We start from the raw sequence: 22,995 nt of genomic DNA, 5'->3' as shown, positions 1-22,995 counted from the left end.
TCCACCCACTCCCATGGTGCATACCTTCTACCTTAGCATTCCAAGAATTAACAACAGATTGAAGGGCATTTCTTCCAGGGTACTTACCAGCAAAGTATCCTACAAGGCAATTATTCCACATTCCTCCCCCAAGTCTTCCATGTCATCTGCAGGAGCTCGAGCTCCTGTGCCATCAGAATCAAATGAAGGAATTGTACCACAGCTTTGGCGTTGCCTGTTGTGTGTGAACAGGCTAACCCAAGGCACTTTTTGATTATTCTTCATAAAAGTCTTGGCTTCTGGTTCTTTTTGTTTATCTTTCATATTTCCTTCAGAAATCTGTTCATGCCTGGCATGAGACATGCCAGTACGGACAGATTCTTCACCTTCGTCCACCTCATCTTCATCTTTTGTGTCTTCTGAGCCTAGGGTTTCTGAAATTAGGGATTCCTCTTCATCCTCCTCAACCTTGCTGGTTGAGCTGGGCATCCCACCTTCAGTTACCTCTTCTCGTATTTTGTTTGAAGTGGATGGCCCCGGTAACTCATTCAAAAGCACATCCCCCTGCATCTGCGGCAGCACCTTCAGAGTCACAGCATCCTCTTCACCGCTCGATTCAGCTTGAATCGTGGTGTGTGGTAAACCTGATAATCTGTTGACCTCTGCGAAGATCTCTTTCGGTCTCTTTTTGCTCCATGCTTCTGCATTACCACCCTTGTCTTTTATAAAATTTAGGGCACTAAACAGCTCCATTTTCAGATTCGGATCCTTCGGCATGTTCTTATCATATTTGTGTTCTCCTTTGCGCACCATTTCCAGCCACACAAATCGATCTGGGCAGGAAAAGGGAGAACGACCAGTGGGGCTCGCGAAGGGTGGAAGAACAGCGTAGAATACCGTTGAGCATGTGAGAATGGAAGGGGACGATGAAGGGTGGAGGGGAGAGGATGGCTACTGGCGCCGGAAGTGGAGGTGGCGGTGGAGGAGGGGAGGTAGAGGTTCAGTCCATGGAAGAGCACCGCTAGAGAGGGATGAGAGCTTCTCTCTCTAACTCTCCCTTCGGTTTCTTGTAATGTTGCTGCTATTAAAGATTCTCTGATCATTTTTCTTCTTTTTTTTTAAAAAAAAATTTTGACAGAAAAAGAAGAAATTACATTAATAGACTAAGAATATATAGGAGAACAAGACGTCTCCTTATACAAAATTTGGGACAAACCCAAAAGAAAATACCAAAAAAAAAAAAAAAATCAGAAGAAGAAACAAACAAAAATAGCCACAGCTTGCATAATCAAGCCATCACCAGTTTCGCTGAATATCCGAAAAGCTCACTCCTTTAGAATTCCCATAACCAACACGCCACTATGTCGCAAGGTAATAAATCATTTCCCTAGCCAGCAAAAAATTCAACGTATTCCTTGAAAAGATACATGCATTACGTTCCAAATATAGTCCCCCAGCACTGGGGAAAAGCATTTTTCCATGATGCATCCCTTCCCTTTCTCCTTCCAAAACCCAAGAGTGAGACAGCCAAAGACTCCTCCACCGAATATCAGCAAGCCCAGGTCTCTCCCAGTAAACCAAATAACTTATTCCACACCCTCTAGGAAAAATCACAATGCAGAAAAAATGACTTGCTGTTTCTGAACTATTATGCAAAGCACGCAAACATCTGGGGAATGTGTCTTCAATGGTCTCCTAATCTGCGGCAAGTTATTGGTATTGATTCTATTAAGCACAACGAACAAGATAAAAGCCTTGAATTTTGGGGGCACTTTAGCCTTCCAAATAGTAATATAAAGGGGAAACGAAGAATTAAAATGAGTTTAAGAACTCACAAAATGACTTGCAAGATTACACCCCCGAAGGGTCTAGGGACCAAAAATGAGAATCCATTCCCAAAGAAATACAACAATTATTCAGAAAAATCATCAAAAAGAGGAAAGCTCATCCATCTCCCTATCATTAAAAGCTCTTCTAAATTAAAAAACCCAATAAGCCAAAGGATTGTGCCAATCAGCAACAAAATAAAAATAATAATAATAATGCTGCCCAGATCTCAAGCAGAAGAGGCGAGGAAAGGAGATAGACAAGATAGCATTCCCCAACAAAAGATCTTTCCAGAAACAAATATTAGAACCCCTTCCCACCACAAAACTAGCATGGGAAAGAAGGAGGCGGGATAAATTTGAGGAATAGATCTGCACAAGCTGTCTGAAGAAAATCTAAATCCCAAATTGGTATCCTGCCTGTTCTCATTCAGCCCAAACTTGCTTCTAATGATTCTACGCCAAAGGGAAGAATCCTGTAGGGGAAATTGTCAGTCATTTAGCTAAGAGAGCGTGTTTTTAGATACCAAATTTCCAAGACTCAACCCACCCTCCAATTTGGACCTACACACCACATCCCACCTTATCAAATGGTCCCTATGACCCTTGACCATGGACCGCAAGAAATCTCTCATAATTTTCTCAATCTTACTAGCAATCCCTGCTAGGAAAAGGGTAGATAAGTAATACAGCAGGATACTAGACAAACAGGCCTGGATAAGAGTGATTATGCCCCCAAGAGACAAAAGAGCCCCTATCCAATCATCTAGATGCTTGGCTACCCTTTTCACTATCAGATTCCAAAAATTTGCAAATATGGGATTTCCCCCCAAAGGGACTCTTTGGTAAGACAGATGCCAATCCAACAAACCCCTTCACATAGCAAAGGAGTATCCCCTAGTTAATTCAATAGGCACATTAATAGCAGCTAACCCACTCTTCTCCATGTTAATCTTAAGCCCATAAACCCTCTTAAAAATATGCGAGAAACCCAAAATACTCATAAAAGGACTATGACTATCTAAAAAGAAAATGGTGTCATCAACAATTTGAAAGTGTGACACCTCCCCACAGCCATACCTTTCACCAATCCCTATCCACTATCCTGCTCAAAACATTAGCCACTTGAATAAACCTTTAAAAAAAAAAAGGAGAGTGGGTCACCTTGTCTAATGCCCCTCAAGGTACTAAACTAGGATTTAGGTTCATCATTCACTATAAACCAAAAAGAACATGATAGACATGCAACCCCTCATCCACAGATGCCATCTCTCACCAAACCCCTTTCTCATAAAAAATCTATCCAAAAAACTTCAACTAGCTCTGTAGTAGAAAACTAACGAATGACTTTTTTGTATTATGTTGTGTATAATGTCATTACATTTTGCTGCTTTTATACAAAAGTCAGGTGCCTATAAATAGAAAGAAATCAACTCGCACTCTATACAATTAATTTTAGGAAATTATGGCTAATAAGGCAAGTCTAACTTAGGACACACTAACTGTGATTCTCGGAACACTCTATATTTAGAGTTGCCGAGAATGGTAGCTTTCCATATGCGACAGATCTTCAACAAGCTTTCCATATGCGGCAGATCTTCAACACTCCCCCTCAAGCTAGCGAATAGGTGTCAATCATTCCAAGCTTGTCCACCAGAGCTTCATAAGTCTTCTTGTCTAACCCTTTAGTAAACAGATCTGCCACTTGTTGAGCTGTAGCGATATATGACATGCACACTTCTCCAGACTCAATTTTCTCTTTAATGAACTGTCTATAAATCTCAATATGTTTAGTTCTTTCATGTAGTACCGGAATGGGAGCTAATGTGATTGCTGACTTGTTGTCACAGTTGAGCTTCATGGTTCCATTGATGTTCATTCATAGGTCCTTCAGGATTAGTTTAATCCATAGTGTCTCATCTAATCCTTTAGCTAGGACTCAGAATTCTGCTTCTGTACTGGATCTAGCGACAACATTTTGCTTCTTACTCTTCCATGTAACTAAGTTTCTTGCCATATACACACAGTATCTTGTAGTGGATCTTCTATCATCTAGACATCCTGCCCAATTTGAGTCAATATAGACTTCTACATTCAATGTATCATGTTTTTTGTATAGGATGCCCTTTCCTGGGCATGACTTCAAATACCTTAGAGCAAAAGCAATATCAAGTCTAGTATGTGATAGGTAAATTAATCTACCAAGTAACTGTTGATATCTTCCCTTATCAACTGCTTCACCCCCTTCATTCACTTAGCTTGGCATTTGCTTATCAACTGCTTCACCCCCTTCCTTCACTTTTAGCTTGGCATTTGCTTCAATTGGAGTTCCTGCTGGTCTACTTCCTTCCATCCCAACCTCTTTAATAGATCAAGAACATATTTAACCCCTTTAAAAATGGTCTTTTGTTTTGAACTCCTCACTTGCTTAAAAAATCAAAATTTCCAACTCATTCTTGAAACATACCCTTTTCACCTCCTCATTCTCCAAGAGACTAACATCCTCTTCCTTCCTATTTTACAAATCCAACTCATCTAAAATACATGATTTTTTAGTCCTAATATCTCCAAACACCTCCCTTTTCCATTCTTTCAACTTCTCCTTCAACCACTTTAATTTTATCATGAACCTAAACCCTTCCCATCCCCTCTCCACTTCCTCTCTCCAAGAGTTCCTCACCAACAGCTGAAAGTTATTGTCATCCAACCACATATTTTCAAACCTAAAGGGAGTTGGACCCAGAGAAACCTTACTAGAAATGGGAAAATGATTAGACATATGCCTAAGGACAATAGTTTGGGAGAGTTTGGAAATTGTCCCCCCCCCCCCCCCCCCAAAATCACTGCAAAACAAGAACCTATCAAGCCTATCATTGTTAACAACCACCCTAGCCCACCAGCGGATGAAGAAAAAGTAACATCTCCTGGGGGAGATCTCTCAAACCACTCTCCCTAATAATTGAGTCAAATACATGCTCTCTATAGCCCTCCCTCCCCCTTCTTATCCCCCGAGAACCTAACCATGTTAAAATCACTACCCACAATCCACCGAGGTGAATAAAACCCAAAAACATAGGAAAGCTCATCCCAAAAGAAACCCATCACTGACCCTACGTCTCACTTCAACCAATACAGAAAGGGGGAAAACCCCCACCAAGCCGTGCTGGAAATAGAATGTGTCCCATATAACAAGAGTACCCCTCACCGAACCCTGAGAGGGTAGAAAGACCCAATTATTTCTTGGAATTTAACAAAGAATGGGCTGCTTTCTTTCTCAACTGCCTAGTCAAACATAAGAGAAAGAGGTCAAAGTTGATTGGCATGCTGCACTTTGGGTTAAACATCATATACCAAGATATTCATTTATTGCTGGCTTGCTGTTTGGCATAGGAGAGCAATGGATAAGCTTTATTCTTGTGGTAAAGTTAGTTCTCCTTACTCTGTCATCTTCCATAACGGACCTGAGATGAGAAATCATCTTTTCCATGAATATAATGCTTTTATTGACATTCATAGGAAGTTTAAGGATGCTTTGAGGATTTGCAGTTCTTCTGCTGATGTGGAGGAAGATCTTTGCAGGCTTTCTGGTCTGGGCACTAAACCTACTGCCATTTTGCAAAAGTTGGCCTCAACTACTTCAATTTCACTCATTAGGCTCATAACTCTCTTATCCTTTTACAAAAGCCCTTCTCTCCTGAGAGTATGGCTCAAAAAATCTTATTTCAAGCTTAGGAAATTTTGACCATCTTATTTTCTTTGCTTGATGGTTTGCCTTGCCAAGTTGGCTGCAGCTTCTTCTTAGCTGTCTTGTATCATTTTTCCTCATGGTATTAATATTTCTCTTCTTACCTTCTTTAAAAAAGCAAAAAAAATAAAAATAAAAATAAAAAAGAGAAGAAGAAGAAGAAGAAGAAAAAAGTCATAACTCTAGTAGCACAGCCTTTTTTGGTGGAGTTAAGACTTCTACCAATTACCTCATTGTCAAAAATATTCATGAAAGACTCTAAGAAGATCGACCTTCAAAAAATTTCTAGCGGCCCTAGAAAAAGGCCATTGTAAGACCATCTAGCCATGTAACTTTCTTCTTATCTATTTCAAACAAACACCTCTAATCTCCTCCGCCTCAAAAGTCTTCTCAAGCTACTCTGCATTGTCACTCAAGATATGACACCATTGCAACTCCTTAATCATAGCCCTTCCTACATCCTTGAAAAACAAGTTCGTGTAGAAGTCTGTAGTCAAACCAACAATGCGAGTCAGATTACCTGTAACCAAAGGCTTATCATCCTTAAGTTCTTTATAAATTATTTTTCCTCCTACTACTTGCCACCTTATGAAACAATATTATGTTATAATCACCATCTTTATCACGCCTCATCCTAGACTTCTACCTACAATCCATATCTTCCCTCAAAAGAAGTTGTCCAAACTCATTAGTCAACTGAACTCCTCTACTAACATGTTATTTTGAGAGATGCCCTTTCTTCCGTTTGACCATTTAACATAACAAGCTCTCAAAGAATGCCTTTTTCCCTAGACCAAATCCTGATAAATTTCCGCATTTCAGGTTTTAGGTTTAGCTTTCAAAAATTTCAATCTCCTTGTAAAACAGAACTGCCCAACCTTCCACATTGCACCGACCCCCCCACCCCCAACCCCAAAAATTAAAAATTAAAAACCACTCCCTAGCCATTCTTTGGAAATCAGCATGAGTAAGCTACATATTCTGAAATCTAAATGAAGTTGGCCCCCATTTCAGAGCATTAGGCTCAAGAACTAAAAGAGAGTGATAGGAGATCACTATAAGGCATGCCTTTTGAGTCAAAGAGGGAAATGCATCCTCATGTTGTATTGAATAGAAATCCATGTATCCTAGTAGAAACAGGCCTCGCACCATTAGCAAACTAGGTAAAATGGGCATTAGAGAGGAATATCTTGGAAGTCACACTTCCTAATAGAGTTGTCAAAGCTCGTTGTGTTGGAAGTAGTTCGAGACCCTCCCATCTTCTTTTCTATGGATCTAATGACGATAAAATTGCATCCTAAAACACTAGTAGGTAGAGCACAAAAAATAAATTTTGATTAGCTCACTACAAAAAACTTCCCTCAATTGGGGATGATTCAGACCATAATAAAGGTGATCCACCAATGCCTCTTACCCTTGACATCTAAAGGACATAGACAGAGACGAAACCCAATGAAACATCAATGTTACGAGCAACTCTAATGTCCCAACCAACCATTATACCACTTCCCCTCTCTCCCCCCCCGCCCCCCCTTCCCCAAAAAAACAAAAAAGAAAGAAAAGGGGAAAAGAGGAACTGGTAGAAGCTAGGAAAACCCTGCCCTTAAATATAGAATCCAAATACTCCTAATAAGAAGGTCATCCACCACCTCTAACTTAGTCCCTTGCATATTAGGGGAGATCTGACCTAAAATCTCCTTAGCCTTAGGACACTTAGCCAAATTACCTAAACCTCTATTCCAACTCAAAATCTTCATTCTAAAACCTTAAACCCCCACCTCTCTTTCAACTCTAGTGTCCCAACCAACCATTATACGACTTCCCCTCCCCCCAAAAAAGAAATTGAAAAAAAGAGAAAAAGAGGAACTAGTAGAAGCTAGGAAAACCCTGCCCTTAAATTTAGAATCCAAATACTCCTAATAAGGTCATCCACCACCTCCAACTTAGTCTCTTGCCGAAAAACAGTATTAGGGGAGATCTGACCTGAAATCTCCTTAGCCTTACGACACTTAGCCAAATTATCTAAACCTCTACCCCAACTCAAAATCTTCATTCTAAAACCTTAAACCCCCACCTCTCATCTCCTTTTTTCTCCATAGTAGGTAGAAGAAGCCAATTTTTGCAATTCCTTTTCAACTTACTATTTTTTTTTTTTCTTTCATTCATATGTTCTGGGTAAAATGCCAACCTTCAGCTTTTTACCTATGGGATTAACTAGACTACACCAATTTATCTAGCAACCAGAGTCTTAAATTTGAATTTCAGCTAAAGTTTAGACACTTCAAGAGTATGGAAATTTAGATGGTACTTCTAATGTCAATGTGAATTTTAAATTTAAATTTGAAAAATGGTGAAAATATGTAACAAAGCTTGGGATTCTTTATGAAAATTGAAAATTTAGAAACTATTAGTAAACGTAATAATGAAAGATTTAGAACTAACGTGCTATAAAAAAATACATCAAGGACAGGCAAAGATACTTTAGTAACTTGTTTAATGAAAACCATATTCAAAGCTTAAACCTAGAAGTGACAAATGAGGAAAAGACAAAATTTGAGAGTTATTCGCAAAATTAGAGTCACTGAAGTTAAGATGGCTTTAAAAAGAAGTCATGTGGAAAATCTATAGGATTAGATGACATCACAATTGAAGTTTGGAAAAGTATAGGAGATAAAGTATATGGTTAACTTGTCTATTCAACATTTATAAAAGCCAAGAAAATTCCAAAGGAATGGGGGAAGAGCACATTAATACCTATATACAAAAACAAAGGTGATTTTTTTAAACAATAATAACCGTAGCGAATTTAAACCTTTGCACCATACAATGAAATTGTGGGAAAGGGTAATTGAACAAAAAATAAGAATAGAAATGAGGATCTTAGAAAATCAATTTGGTTTTGTGCATGGGAGATAAACAACAAAAGCTATTTATCTTCTAAGAAAATGAATGGAAAAATTAAGAAAATAAGGACTTGCATATGGTTTATTGGCTTAGAGAAAGCATATGATAGAGTACCTAGGGAAATTCTATGGTTGGTTTTAGAAAAGAAGGGGATATGTTGTAGATATACCGATATATCATTAAGGATATGTATAGTAAACTAATGACTAGTGATAGGATTGCAGGAGGAGAATCTAGAGAAATTTCAATCACATTAGGTGCACATCAAGGTTCTATTTTGAACCCCTATATGTTTGTTTTAGTGATGAACTCACTAGGAATATACAAAATGAGATCCCATGGTGTATGCTATTTGCAAATGATCTTGTTTTGATCGATGAAAGTAGGAGCTGGGTAAAATCTAAGTTAGAACTATGAATAACAACTTTAAACTCTAGAGGTTTTAGGATAAGTAGAAACAAGATAGAACATATGAAATGTAATTTCGGCCATGTAAGGAGGAATATTGAAGGTAACATTAACTTGATAATCAATAAATCAACCATACTGGTAGATTTTGATATCTTGGATCTATTATGCGAGCGAAAGGAGAAATTGAAGAGGATGTAGTACATAGAGTTAAAGTAGATTGGGTAAAATAAAGGAGTACTTCAGATGTGCTGTGTGATTGTAGAATAACAGAAAATTAAAGGGGAAGTTCTATAGGAAGACTATAAGACCAACCAAGCTATATGGTTCAAAATGTTAGGCAATTAGAAACAACATATTCAAAAAGCAAAAGTTTCCAAAATGCAAATGCTAAGATGGATGAGTGGTGAATGAACATATTCGCAATAAATTAGGCATAACACCGATAGAATATAAAATAAGGGTGGGGTGGTTTAGATGTTTTGGACATTTGAAACATAGGTCAAGTAGTGTACCAGTGAGGAGGAGTGAGCTAGTCAATGTTAATGGTGTTAGAAGTGTTGGCCCAAGTGGCATCCCAAGAGGGGGGGTGAATTGGGTTTAATGAAAATTAAAAGTTTGATACAAATTTTAAGGCAAACCAAATAATCAAGCAAATCACCAAATATAAAAACAATTTAAAGAGAGAATAGAAATTGCAAACTCCTTTTTATAGTGGTTCGGCTGTCTCTACCTATGTCCACTCACTCAAGACCAACTGTCTTGAGGTTCCACTATTCCATTGTTTTAATGGATACCAATGAACCAATTACAACCCCTTGTTTTATCAAAGACAAGGCAATCATATGACAATCCTTGTTTTCTACGAAGACCAAGAAACCAATAAAACAAAAGCTTACAAAAGTAAGTTCCTCACAAGGAATATTTATAATTCAAGCTCATGAAAAAAAACTCATAATGAATGATAAGAATTATGGCTCAAGATTTTTCTAGACTATCTCTCAAAAATGAGCAAAAATAGAGCACAAAGAGAGACTAAGAGAGAATGAAAGCAAAAGCACTTGGATATTCAGTAGAAGCTTTAGAGGGCATATATATAGAGTTTGGATGAAAACTATCGATTTTCTGCCCGTTAAAGCCTTTTGGCTTGTTAGACTGGTCGACCGCTTACTAGGTCCACTTAATTGCTTACTAGCCGTTACAAAGGAGAAAGTGACCATTGGAGGCAAAAGTTCCTAGACCGGTCGACTGCATTCAAGGGCACTGCCTCTGGCCTTTGCCTAGGCCAATTGACAACCCCTAGCCCAAAGGTTGGGGTTCAGTCATCTTTTGTTCCCATTTCTCCTGTTTTGGTCCTGTTATGTTGTGCCTTATGTTTTTATAGTTTTACACTTTAAATTACAATACAATTGAGGGAAAAGCAATACAAATAAATGAGAATTTAATTCTTCAAATCTTCTCTAATTTTTCAACTTCAGTGGCTTTAATCCTATAGAACACAACTTAAGCACAAAGCATTAATCCACAATGATTTGGTATCATCAAAACTAGGTTAATGAAACCTTTGGGCTAACAATATCCCCCTTTTCGATGATGACGAACTATTCACAAAAAATAGGAACAAATATAAATCAATTAACACACACAAGTTCCTATTTTTTCCTATCTCTCCCCCTTTGATAACATCAACATCAACCAAAATATGAGGGGTTAGGCTAAAGATATTAACAATAAAGCACAAAGTTTCAATTTTATCCAAAAGGTATACGAATATGCTCCATGTGAAAATTTTAGCATGGTAAAAAAATATGAAAATAGATGATATGAAATTATGCACGGTCTTATAAAAATGACAACAATCATTGCCGATCATAAATGAAGAGAATTGATACAAATTAACTTAAAAACAAGCTTTCCATGCTTGAAAAATTTTTCCCCTTTGTCAAGGGGGTATGAATTTTTCAAAGTAGTCCACAATTTGAAAGTCAAGTTTGAATCAAAGTGTTCTAGTTTTTTTTTTTTTAAATGCATACATTCATGATTTTCAAAAATTATTTCACAATCATTACCAAAATGATTCACAATCATGCTCATGTTTTTAAAAAGATTTTTCACATATGCTTACTCTCCCTTAGTAAATATTAAAAGACTTTTAGGAGGGGGGAAAATGTTTGAAATTGATAATACCATTAGCAAAGATATTTCTTTATGCTCAAATATTCATACCAAGATATTCAATATACCATAAGTTCTAAAATCTCAACTTTATGCTTAAATTCATTACAAGCTCAAAATCCATAACAAAATATTCAATGTGCTCAAAATATTCAATAATTTCAATCATGGCATGTTAATCAATTTTAGCTCAATTACAAGTTCAATTTCCATAGCAAGACATATTCAATATTTTCAACAAGAAGTATTTTCAATATGCTCAATATGACTTCAACTAAAGTATTCATTTAAATTCATCTTCCACTATATCACAACTCATTAAGCCCAAATTTCCAAAATGATCAATAAGATATTCATACTTAAAAATAAAAAAATATGGTATTCAATTTAAGCATACACCGCCTAAACTAATTTATATATACTCAAGATTTAAGCAGGTTTTCACAATGAGCATATTAACACGAGAGAGTTTCAAATTTTTGTCAACATGCTCAATCATGCAAAATATTCATTTATCATCAAAACATCACAACAAATTATAATTCAAAGATCAAATTTCAAAAGATAGCAAAATATTTGCATATAGTCAAACATTCTAATGGAAACACAAAAACACAAGTTTAAAAAAAAAAAAATCGATCCCTTATTTAAGATGAAACCTTGGGCCAAAATAATTGGTTTTTTGAAAAATGCTAAAAGATTTGAAAAGGCCCAAGTTTCATTTTTCAAGAAAACCGTTTCCAACAATAAAGTTTCAAATTTTGGAGTATTTAAGCAATTTATCTTGAAAATTTTCATTCGAGGAGCTTACCTTATTTTTTTCCTTAAAAAGTCATAAGGCAAAGGTTTGTCGTTTCTTTGTCTAAATCTGATTTGAAGTCACTATCTTCCCAAATGCATTGAATGTCTTCTTGAATCTTCTCCTTTCCTTCTGGAGAATTGAGATATAGGCATTCGTTTTAAAGGTGCCCTAGCTTCTTACATTCATAGCAAGTTACCTTCTTTTGATTTCCATTCTTTTCATCTTTCTTCTTTTTGAGGAATCTCTTGAACTTTTTGGTGATGAGAACTATTTCTTCACTACCATGGTCTTAAATTTCCATGAAATTATCAAAATTTCCGTCTAAATTTCCGAATTTCATCTCCCTCGAAATCTTACAAAAGAAAATTTAGCATGGTCTTAAATTTCCATGAAATTATCGAAATTTCTGTCAAAATTTCCGAATTTCATTTTTAACAAAGACAAGGCATCCAAAACACAATCCTTGTTTTCTAAGGTGACCAAGGAACCAATAGAGCAAAATCATAAAAAAGAAAATTCCTCAAAAGGAAGATTTACAATTCATGCTAACAAAAGAAACTCTCAATGAATAATAAGAATTATGATCCAAGAGTTTTCTAGACTATCTCTCAAAGATGAGCAAAAATAGAGCACAAAGAGACACTAAGAGAGAATGAAAGGAAAAGCACTTGGATATTTAGTATAAGTCTATTATCTAATGTTCATAAGGCTTTAAAGGGCATATATATAGAGTTTGGATGAAAACTAACTGCTTTTTTGCCTATTTGAGCCTTTTGGTTTGTCAAACCGGTCAACTGCTTACTAGTCATTAGAGGGGGAAAAGTGACCATTGGAGGCAAAAGCTCCTAGACCGGTTGACTGCCTTTAGGGGCTAGTCAACTGCCTCTAGCCTCTGCCTAGGCTGGTCGACCACCAGGCACAAAGGTCGGGCTTCGGTCTTCTTTTGTTCCCATTTCTTCTGTTTTGGTTCAATTACATTGTCTTATATTTTTATAGTTTTACAATTTAAAGTACAATACATAAAAAAAATGAGAATTTAACTCTTCAAATTTTCTTTCAACTCTTCGACTTCAATGGCTTTAATCCTATAGAAGACAACTTAAGCACAAAGTGATTAGTTTATGATAGTTTGTTATCATCAAAACTAGGTTAACGAAACCTTGGGGCTAACAAGAAGAGGTACAGGTAGACTTAAAATAACTTGGAATGAGGTAATAAGCAAGGATTTTATGAACTTTTAAGTTAGTGTAGGAAAGTGCCCTTGATTGTGTGAATTGGCTGAAAAGGATTCATATAACCGACCCCACATAATAGGACTTAAGGCTTGCTTCTTGTTCTAGGGACAGGTCTATGTTGTGTACGTTGTGATAATGTAATATAATAATGATATTAAATATATTCAATTAATATAAATGAAATTCAAAAATTAGTTAAATATTATATATTATATAGATGCTGATAATTTAGATAGAAATGGTCAAATAAAATCTTGTGTAGCTAATATCTAAATAGAATTTCTTTCATATAATTTGAAAACCATTCATATATTTCTTATAATAATCTTTAGTTTAAATAAGAAAATAAGATAAAAATTAAGTGAGAGATTTCAATTTGGGGTTCGAATCTCAAATTTGAATTTCAAGGAAATTTCATTTTATAGTTAAATTTTCAAAAAAAAATTCACTAGAATTTGGAGATTTCAATAACTATTGGATGATTCGTGCAAGTTTCAAAGAAAATTTGTAAATTAGATATTTATTGCCATTTCAATTTGAGGGTGGTGGAAAGCAAAAAATTTGATGGAAATTTTGACAATTTTATGGAAATTTAAAATCATGGTCTCCGCTTCTTGCTCTAGAGATCCATCTTTACATGAATTTTTGTCAATTGCTCACTGTAAAGGTACACAACTTGTACTCAATGGTCCTTAATTTCTTACCATCATTATTTTTGAATATTTCACCTTCCTATTATTATGTGTTCTTTTGCCTTGTCTACTCCCTCTGTTTCTATCCCTTCCTTACACGCAAGGTCTTAAATTTCGATTTCAAATCAAATTTCGAAACTCCAAAAGTACGGAAATTTCGATGGAAATTTCGATTTCGATGTCAATTTCGATTTTGATTTGAAAAAATAACGGAAATTAGTAGTAAAGCATGGAATTCTTTGTGAAACTTTAGAAATGGTTAACAAACATAATAATATAAGTTTTAGGACTAATATATTACAATTTAAATACACCTATGTTTTGTGTGAGTGGAAAAATTGTAAAATAGTATGTGTGTCAAACATATTTGTAAGATAATGTACATTAAACATATTCAGTTAATACAAATGAAATTCATAAATCATTTAAATATTATTTATTATACAAATAATGATAATTTAGACATAAATGGTTAAATAAAATGTTAATGTAAGTTTAATTTTTCATATAATTTCAAAAGCACTTGTAATAATCTTTTGTTTGGATAAAATAAATTAAGATAGAAACTTCACTTCGCTCCTAAATTTCTCATTTGAATTCTTAAGAAATTTCATTGTATAGTTAAAATTTCGACAAGTTTTGCTAAAATTTCGAGATTTCGATAAATTTCGGGTGATTCGTTGAGATTTCGACGGAAATTATGCAAGACGGAAATCGACTGCCATTTCAATTTCGAGGGTGATGAAATTCAGAAATTTTGACGGAAATTTCAATAAATTCGTGGAAATTTAAGACCATGCTTACGCATTAAAAATGCTTGCTATCCCTAGGAGGAAGCGTGTAGAAATTGATGCCTTGACTAGTCGAGGGACATGGAACTTGGTGGATTCTCCTCCTGATAAATAATTGGTTAGGTGTCGTCGATTGCTTTATTGAACAATTTAAGGATCGATTGGTTGTCAAGGGGTTCACCCAAACTTCTATTCTTGATTATTTTAAGACCTCTCATGTTGCTCAACTACATTTTTTGTGTATTGGTTTCATTAGCAGCAAATTTTGATGGGCTCTTGTTCCCATTGGATGTGAAGAGTCCCTTCTTGTATGAGGATGTGGAGGTAGAGGTGTTCTTAGAGCAACCTCTTGGGTATGTTGCTTTGGGTAGAATGGTACGGTATGTAGCTTGCTTAAGGCCATTTATGGCCTTAAGTGGTCCCATTGAGCTTGGTTTGACAAGTTTAGTATGGTGGTCTTTGCATTTACTTGTCTAATGCTACTTTGATCACTTGGTCTTTGAGAGAGAAAGGAGATAGTTGTGGTACTTCTAGTAGTTTGTGTTGACGTCAAGCAATGGCTTCGAGAAAAATTGCAAACCAAGGACTTGGGTACTCAGTGTTACTTTCTTGGCATTAAGATTTTATAGTGTAAGAAAATGTTGAACTTATCTCCGCAAGCGAGAATATACGTTGAACTTGTAAGGTGAGATTGCTATGTTGGAAGCTAAACCAATGTGAAGTCATCCGCAGGGATGTTGGACAGAACTTTGAAGACAAACATTGGCATAGGTGATTGGTTGGCAAGTGATCCATTTGATCATCACTAAACCTTACATATCATTTGTTATGGGCATGGTGAGTTTGTATATGGAAAATCCTAGCAGCCACATTGGGATGCTATTTGTGGGATTCTTCGATATCTTAAGAGCTCTCCTAACACAAGTTTGATATATAAACACAGTAGATTTGTGTCCTCTAATTGAGGAGTGGAAAGACTTGTGCAGATTTGTTTTTTCATTGTCTTTGCATGTTGGCTATTTGGAATAAATTATTTGGTATATTTGGTGAGAGCTGGGTGTGTCCGTCCACATTGAAGACATTTTACTCCCTCAAGTTTAGAGGCTTTTGGCTGAGGAAAGAATAAAAAGCTTTATGGCAATGCTCCATTATGCCTATAATTTTGGTTTGTTTGGATGAAAAGGAATGCTAGAATTTTCTAAGGAGTGGCTATGTCTACTAACTTGCCTTGGAGTAGAGTGACTTATCTTTCATCTTTGTGGGTGTTAGCAAATGGTTTTTTCTGCCTCATCTCTTTGGAAGACGTGCAGCGGGACTGGTTGGCTCTCTGCATTGATTTTGGTTTTTCAGCTTAGAATGGGAAATCTGTAATTATTTACTTTTGATGTAAAGGGAGGATTCCATTCTCCCTGTTTTCCTTTTTATTGTATTCTTCTTGTACATTCTGCCCTCCATAATAAAATTTCTTTGTTTATTGAAAAAAATGAACACAGTAGAAATTTTGACATTGTGGGGTTTTCTGCTTCATTGACGATCAAAGGCCAACTACATTTGTGTGTGGTAATCTTGTTACTTGGGCTAGCAAGAAATAAACTAATGTAACTAGATCTAATTTCGAGGCATAGTAGCAAGCTGTAGGTCATGCTTTCAATGAGCTTGTATGGTTGAAGTCTCTTATGTCAAAGATAGGATTCTTGGTGAGGAAACCTAATATGTCCGTTGACAATCAAGCTGCCATTTATATTGCTCACAACGTAGTGTTTAAGTTGACCCTCATCTTGTCAGGGGTTTTGCGTTGAAGAAGTTGTGAGGACTCTATGTATGATTTTTGCGAAGTTTTTATTTAGACCTGCCTTGTCTAAGGATTAGGTGATCTTTATACACCTCCTGCTTCTGGGGTAGTGTTTAGTAATTAGGGGGTGTTAGAGAGGATAATCCTTTTATTATTAATATTACAGAGGGCGAACCTGGAGATGTGTGTAACCTCCATGGTACTGCATATTGGAGTTTCTTCGTCTAATCTCTTCTTCTCTCCTCCCTCTCTAACCCTAAGTGCTTTATTTTCTTCACTAAAACTTCAATTTTTATTTCAGATTTGCAACAGGACTCAAAATCATCACCGAAACAATTAATTTCCATGTACTGTTTCAGCAGCAACTCTTTCTAATTTGCTCATGCTATCAAAGTCATTTTCCTGAAGGGGAGCTTAGGCGCAATGGTAAAGTTGTTGCCGTGTGACCTGGAGGTCACAGGTTCGAGGTGTGGAAACAGCCTCTTGCAAAAATGCAAGGTAAGGCTGCGTACTATAGACCCATTGTGGTCCGCCCCTTCCCCGGACCCCGCATACACGGGAGCTTTTTGCACTGGGCTGCCCTTTTTTTTTTTTTTTTTTTTATCAAAGCCATTCTCCTCTCCAAACAAGTCAGATACATGAGCAGTAGATCCCATGTCCATCATCACTACTTCCTTCTGCTTCTCAGGTAGCTCCTTGTTTGTGCTGTCCAATACTTCCCTTGCATCTAAATTTCCTCCTTTTGCCTAAACGAATTGTTCAGGGTCATCTAATCCCCCAAAAGGAACGGTAAGACCTCCTGCATAGCCAGATACATGTCTCTTGTTCATCTGAACAGGGTACTTTTGCTTGACATGGATCTTCAACCAGCGTAGGATCTTCAAGTATCAGAGTGGCATGGCCATCCAGAGTTATTTTGCTTCTGCATCTGCTGCCGCACCCTCTAAACGAGCTTCCAGTTTTATCATTCTTCTCGCTTGAAGGCCCTCCTGAAGACACATTGCATTGGAGTTTTGATTTCGTAATCCAAATGTTCAGCCTACTCACTTTGTGCACATTGTGAGCTTTGCAACTGAGCTCCCATTAGACCCCACTCTGACCCAAAACATTTAGGACCCCCAACCTGCTTCCAACACCCTGAAATTCTTGAACTGTCTACCCACATTAACAAGTACACTTGGTCCATAACGAAGCATCCTGAACAGAACCACTCAACCCAACCTTAACCACTCAGCCCAACCTTAACAGAACCACCTGGCCCATCCTTAACAGAACCAAAAATAAATGTGAACTAGGAGGATTTGGCTGATATGCTCCCATAGAATTAGGGCGATTTCCTTGGTTCTGATTTTTGAAATGTAGGCCTGAACACTCTCCCTGGAACTCCTCCCAAGCTAATGAGACCCCTGAAACTTCAGGCAAGTCTGATCCCCCTTTTTCACAATCTCCACATACTTTGGCCTCTGAAACAATCAAAGAAATACTGGTTTCCTCCCTTCCCCATCCTTTAACTATGCTGAACGAACCATGGTAGGTTGCTCCTTTGTGATTGGTTGGTCAAAGGTTTGAGTCTAAGGAAACAGCCTTCCTGCATAAAAGCTGGGGTAAGGCTGTGTACACTCTGATGATCCTCTCCTTACCCTTGCAAAAGTGGGGAGCCTTATAGCCCAGGACGTCCTTTTGGCCTGAACCCTCTCCCTGGAGTTCCTCCCATGCTGATCAGACACCTGAAACTTTTGGTGAGTGTGATCCCCCTTTTCACAATCTCCACATATTTTGGCCTCTGAAACAATCAAAGAAACACTGGTTTCCTCCTTACCTCATCTTCTTAAACTATGCTGAACAAACCAGTCCTTCTACACCAAACGTTTTCCATTCTGAATCCGTTGAGCATTGCAACTGTCATCTGCCTCCATCATTGCTTTGTAGAACTTCTGCCACCCTTCTGCCTCAAGCCCATCAAGTTTTCACTTCTGAACTTCTCCAAATTGTGGAGACCTTCCAGATGGAAAAAAAAAAGACCCCAAGTATTCGATAAGAACCTCATGATGACCAGACCCCACTCAGTTCTGAGTTTTAACCCAAGAATATTCCTTGCTTTGCTGTCCAAAACAATCTCCATTGCTTCTGAACCCAACTTAATTCTGGATGCAATTAAAAAAATGAGGAAGAAATCTTCAGATTATTCCATGACACAATTACCCTATCAAATTTTATAAATTTCCTATCATCGTTGGTGTTTCAATAGAAAACTGACCTGAAATGATCACGGCCGCTGTAATAGAGAGACTGCAGTCAAAAGCATTTTATCAATTTAAGAGACAACACTCACCACTCCTTCAAAGTGCTAAGAACATCTCAATAATCTTGGATCTTAAAGTAAATAATTTATTAACACAACCACATGCAATGGTGACATGTTGGTAACAGTATCTTTTACCTCTGTAGATAGAATACCGTTAAAGATGGTTTGTAACTAGTGAAACTAGTTAACTTTCTAGAGCACCATCCTAATTCCAATATACCTCCTTATCAAGACAGCAACTTTTTTTGCACATGTACGTCTACTATCAAAGACAAGTGTTCCTCTTGCACACAAAATTTCAGCTTTCCTCGTCCTAACAAGTATTCCCACGACCACCAGCCACTGAGAATGTTTTCTGGATACCTCAACCCTAACATTTGTCTTCCCCTCTCCACTTGAACCACCTGATTGATCCTTGAGAAATCTTGTTGTATAACTACCTGTCGCCTATTTATTGATATTAAATGTAGATTGAAATAATATGAAGATCATCTGGGCCTAAGGAGGGGAGCAATTGTTTTGGTGGAGTTTTGCACACTTTTGGTGGCACTAACAGATTCAAATCAATTTGGATTATTGTCTTCCATAGGAACTGTTGTAGCTCCAAATGAGAATTTTGAGTAAGTTCTTCATATGTTAAGGTTTAAAATATCAACATTTTCTGTTGCATGAATGACCTAGATGTCTGTAAAATTTTTCAATTGTTAGAATTCTTAGAGTGGTTTGTCTTCCTGTCTTGATCCTACTTTTTTAATTTAAACATTTTTCTTCTCATTCCTCATTGATTCCAGTATCCCATTTTTTAAAAATAAGTCTAAATTCTAGGTTTCAGTTCTATCAAAAACTGAAAGGCTTTACTTGATCAACTCCTCTTGAGAAGGTGAATGCTATGATATGCACATGTACAATAGCAAAATGGTGATAGTTTTGGCCAATTTTTATGCATTTTTTGGGCACTTATTCCTTTTTGTGAAGGCAAACTTTCTAGCAGGTTTTTGGTTTGCTCTTGCCTGGCCTTCTTCCTCAGTGAAGCACTGTGCTCCCTCATGTGGTATATTGTTATTCATCTGCATGCTTTCCATGGTTTGGTTGCTAAGAATTCAAGAGCTTGCTTTGCCTGATATTATATGGGTTGGAATTCAATTTTTTTCCATCTTATTCTTATATCCATCATCCATTATCTTCCCGTGGATTACCACTGCTGCATATGGTAAATTCATCTTTGTAGGATCCTTTCTTGGGAATTCTTAGGCAAGTGGTACTTGAGGAATTTTGGAATTTTGAAAGGGGCAAAAGTAGAAGTGCTAGTGTCCTGATTTACCTTGGGAATCTAGACATGTTTGGTCTCCTGTAAATTTTTCCATTTTCTGCTTCTTGTTTTCTGGTAGGATATTTTATCCTCATCTCATGTGCTGTCTGTCTGTTTTAATGAATTCTTATTTATTGTCAAAGAAATGAAGAGTTAGTTGTAGTATGCAGCTTTTGGTCATTATGAGAGATAACATTCTTGTATCATGAACACATTGAACACAAATTTGTAATGCTTTGCAGCTTTACCAAATTATGTGTTGCTTTTGTTTCAATAATTATTCTGTTTTGACCTCCTCTAATTTGCATATTGACTATCATTTATGGTGCTAATTTGCTTCTGTAGATTAAACAGTATTTAATGTTAATTGTTGCTTTGCAGGCAGAAGCTGCAGCACAATTTTTGACTGTCATGAGACATTATTTAGAGTCACTTTGTTCTGACTTGAGATCTCATACAATCACCAGTGTGCAATCAAACAATGACAGGGTCAGAAAAATCAAGTCACAAGATAAAAAATGTTCCTTTTAATCTCCAATATCGAGACAGTGAATTCCAATGATTGCCTTAAAATTGCATATTGCACTTCTTTGATCCATAATTTTGGTAATTTTCAGGTTTCTTTACTTCTCAAGGATAGCTTCGTTGATTCATTTCCTACTAGGGATCGACCATTTATTAAGGTAGTTTACTTTTCCTCAATTTACCTTTGAACTTCTTATTCATATTATTATTACATTGTGGCCATTTATATATCATTATTAATGTAGTTTATTGCGACCCTTATATATCATTATATTTGACACTCAGACAAGTGAAGAATTTTGATTTTGTTCTTTGGTTGGGGATCAATTGACTGAAACATTTTTAAGATAGATAAAGAACTATGTTAAAAGAAGGGGAGAATATATAAAGGGGAGGATAAGGTATCTGCCTTAATAGAATGAGAAAAGGTAAAGCAAAGGGAGAAAATGAAAGCATCACAAGATTAATGAAGCAAATCTCTCCACTTCTTTGCAAGCCAGTCAAAGAAAATCCTATAAAAAATGAAAAATAAAAAATTAAACATATGGGGAGCACCTAAAGACATGAAGAAGAATGCTTGACACTAGACTAAAGTAGCAGGACTAACAAAATCATTGAAAATAGAAGCATTATGCTCCAACTAGAAATACCAAATAACTGCATGAGCAGCACATCTTCAAAATGCTTTGCTCTCATTCTTCTTCCCAGAACTTCTAAACTCAAGGAGGCATAAGTACGCCGAAGGAGGAGGACAAACCAATGCCTCCCAATAACACCGGATAAATTGTTTCACACACTCGCATTGATGGGGCAATTTAAGAACAAATGCGATCAAGTCTCCTAATGCTTCAAGGGCACACACTCAGGTACGGAAAATCCTACGGTGTAGGACAGCAACTGGCAGAAACAGAGAGAAAATTGAGGAGAACAGATAGAAGAAGAGAAGTAGAAGAAAGAAGGTAGAAACAGCTGCAGGGCAGAACAGAGTTAGAAACAGAAAAGAAAATAGAATAGCAGATAGAGAGAACAGACAGAAAAAGGAGGAGAATAAAGAAAAGAGGAGGAAGACGAAGACATAAGGAGAGAGAGAGAGAGAGAGAGAGAGAATAAACACGAGTGAGAGGGAGGGTGACTGCTGTGAGAGAGAAAACCACGTGAGATTCAATTAATAATTCCAAAGTTCATTAATCTTACGGCAATTAAGAAACCGTAAAGATAAAACTATTTAAAAAATTAAAAATAATCTCAAAAACAAGCAAAAAATCATAAAATAACCCCAAAGGGCATCCCCAGGCCACAAGGCTTCCTGCTTTGCCAGGGTAGGGGGAGGTTCATCATAGTGTCCACAACCTTACCCCTACTTTTATGAAGAGAGGCTGTTTCATTGGACTCAAACCCAACCGTCGATCCAAGGCTCGCCCTCCTAAAATAACTCCAAAGTAATTTAAAATTACTGCAATAAACAAATATCCCCAAACTAATATAAACCCTAAGTTTTAAATCTTGAAACAAAATATGATTGCCTAGAATCCTAAGCAAGCAACCTCTGTCACTCTTAATACTAAATTTGTATTACTCAACTCCAAATAAAATTTTTGCAGCCATATATTTATAGGCCAACATGCTAAGGAATCTCATAAATAAATAAGGAAACCTAAATAATACTAGGATATTTCTTTCCTAATAATTAAAACCCCAGAATCTATAAGTTTGACTACCTAGTAGAATATTACTGTAAAAATGCTGCGAAAATAGGAAAAATACTGTAAAATAGTAAAATTACATGATTTCACAAAGTCCCAAAAAGTACAGACGTGATGAATTTGCATGACTGCATTGCAGATTTGAAAGCTAATATTGTATCACCTCTCCACTCTCCCAACGAAGAATGCATACATAGAGAGAAAATGCTCTGTTGGGTGTTTTCTGAAGCAACTCATTACTATTCACCCTATTGAGAGTCATTGTCCAAGTGAAAGCCCTTACCTTAAGGGGAATCTAGGCTTCGCTGTGGAAATTTGTTTTCGTTATCCATTTCCAGTTTATAAAGAATTACAATACTGCCACCTAACCTCTTGGCTAGGCAGGAATTCTAAAAGCAGACAAAAAATAAATGGGGACACTTGGGACAAGCAATTGAGCATGATAAGACCCCCTAAGGAGATGTAAGCCCAACCTCTAATCTCCTACCTGTTGAGTTGGTCCCACACATTTGGAGGAACCCAACTAATACAAATGATAAAAGAAAATAAAAATTAAAATGAAAGGAAGAAGTGTGCTGGAAGTTGATCCTTGATCCTTGCATGGAACATAAATGCTTGGTTGCCATGCCAAGCTTGTTTCCAACGCTAATTTATTAGTCTCTGGAGGCATATTTTTTTTCAAGGCATGCATGGTTGAGTTTGCAACTAGCTGTACTTTCTTCCTTGAAGACTCCTTGTTTGATGTGTATGACTGGGCTTTCCAAGTATGCTAGTTTCAAAGTCATATCTTGACTTTGCGGACAA

General features: G+C 36.7%; 1 protein-coding gene across 3 annotated transcripts in view; it reads left to right on the top strand.

Moving 5' to 3' along the window:
* Positions 1-22,995, top strand: part of LOC131155149 (uncharacterized) — a 127,268-nt gene that overhangs the window by 99,773 nt on the left and 4,500 nt on the right. Inside the window, exons 18-19 of one of the 3 annotated variants that reach the window (XR_009136753.1) lie at positions 20,345-20,452; positions 20,581-20,609. Coding sequence is in view for 1 of the 3 variants with exons in the window: in XM_058108087.1 (XP_057964070.1) it covers positions 20,345-20,452; positions 20,581-20,646 (174 nt within the window). In the remaining 2 variants the exon portion in view is untranslated. Of the gene's footprint in view, positions 1-20,344; positions 20,453-20,580; positions 20,647-22,995 lie in introns of those variants that run through there. The other 2 variants (XM_058108087.1, XR_009136754.1) reach the window with 2 other exon arrangements.

Source organism: Malania oleifera, chromosome 5 (assembly GCF_029873635.1).
Source record: "Malania oleifera isolate guangnan ecotype guangnan chromosome 5, ASM2987363v1, whole genome shotgun sequence".
NCBI lineage: Eukaryota > Viridiplantae > Streptophyta > Magnoliopsida > Santalales > Ximeniaceae > Malania > Malania oleifera.
The sequence above is the reverse complement of the archived record's forward strand: the minus strand, read 5'-3'. Positions and strand labels throughout refer to the sequence as shown.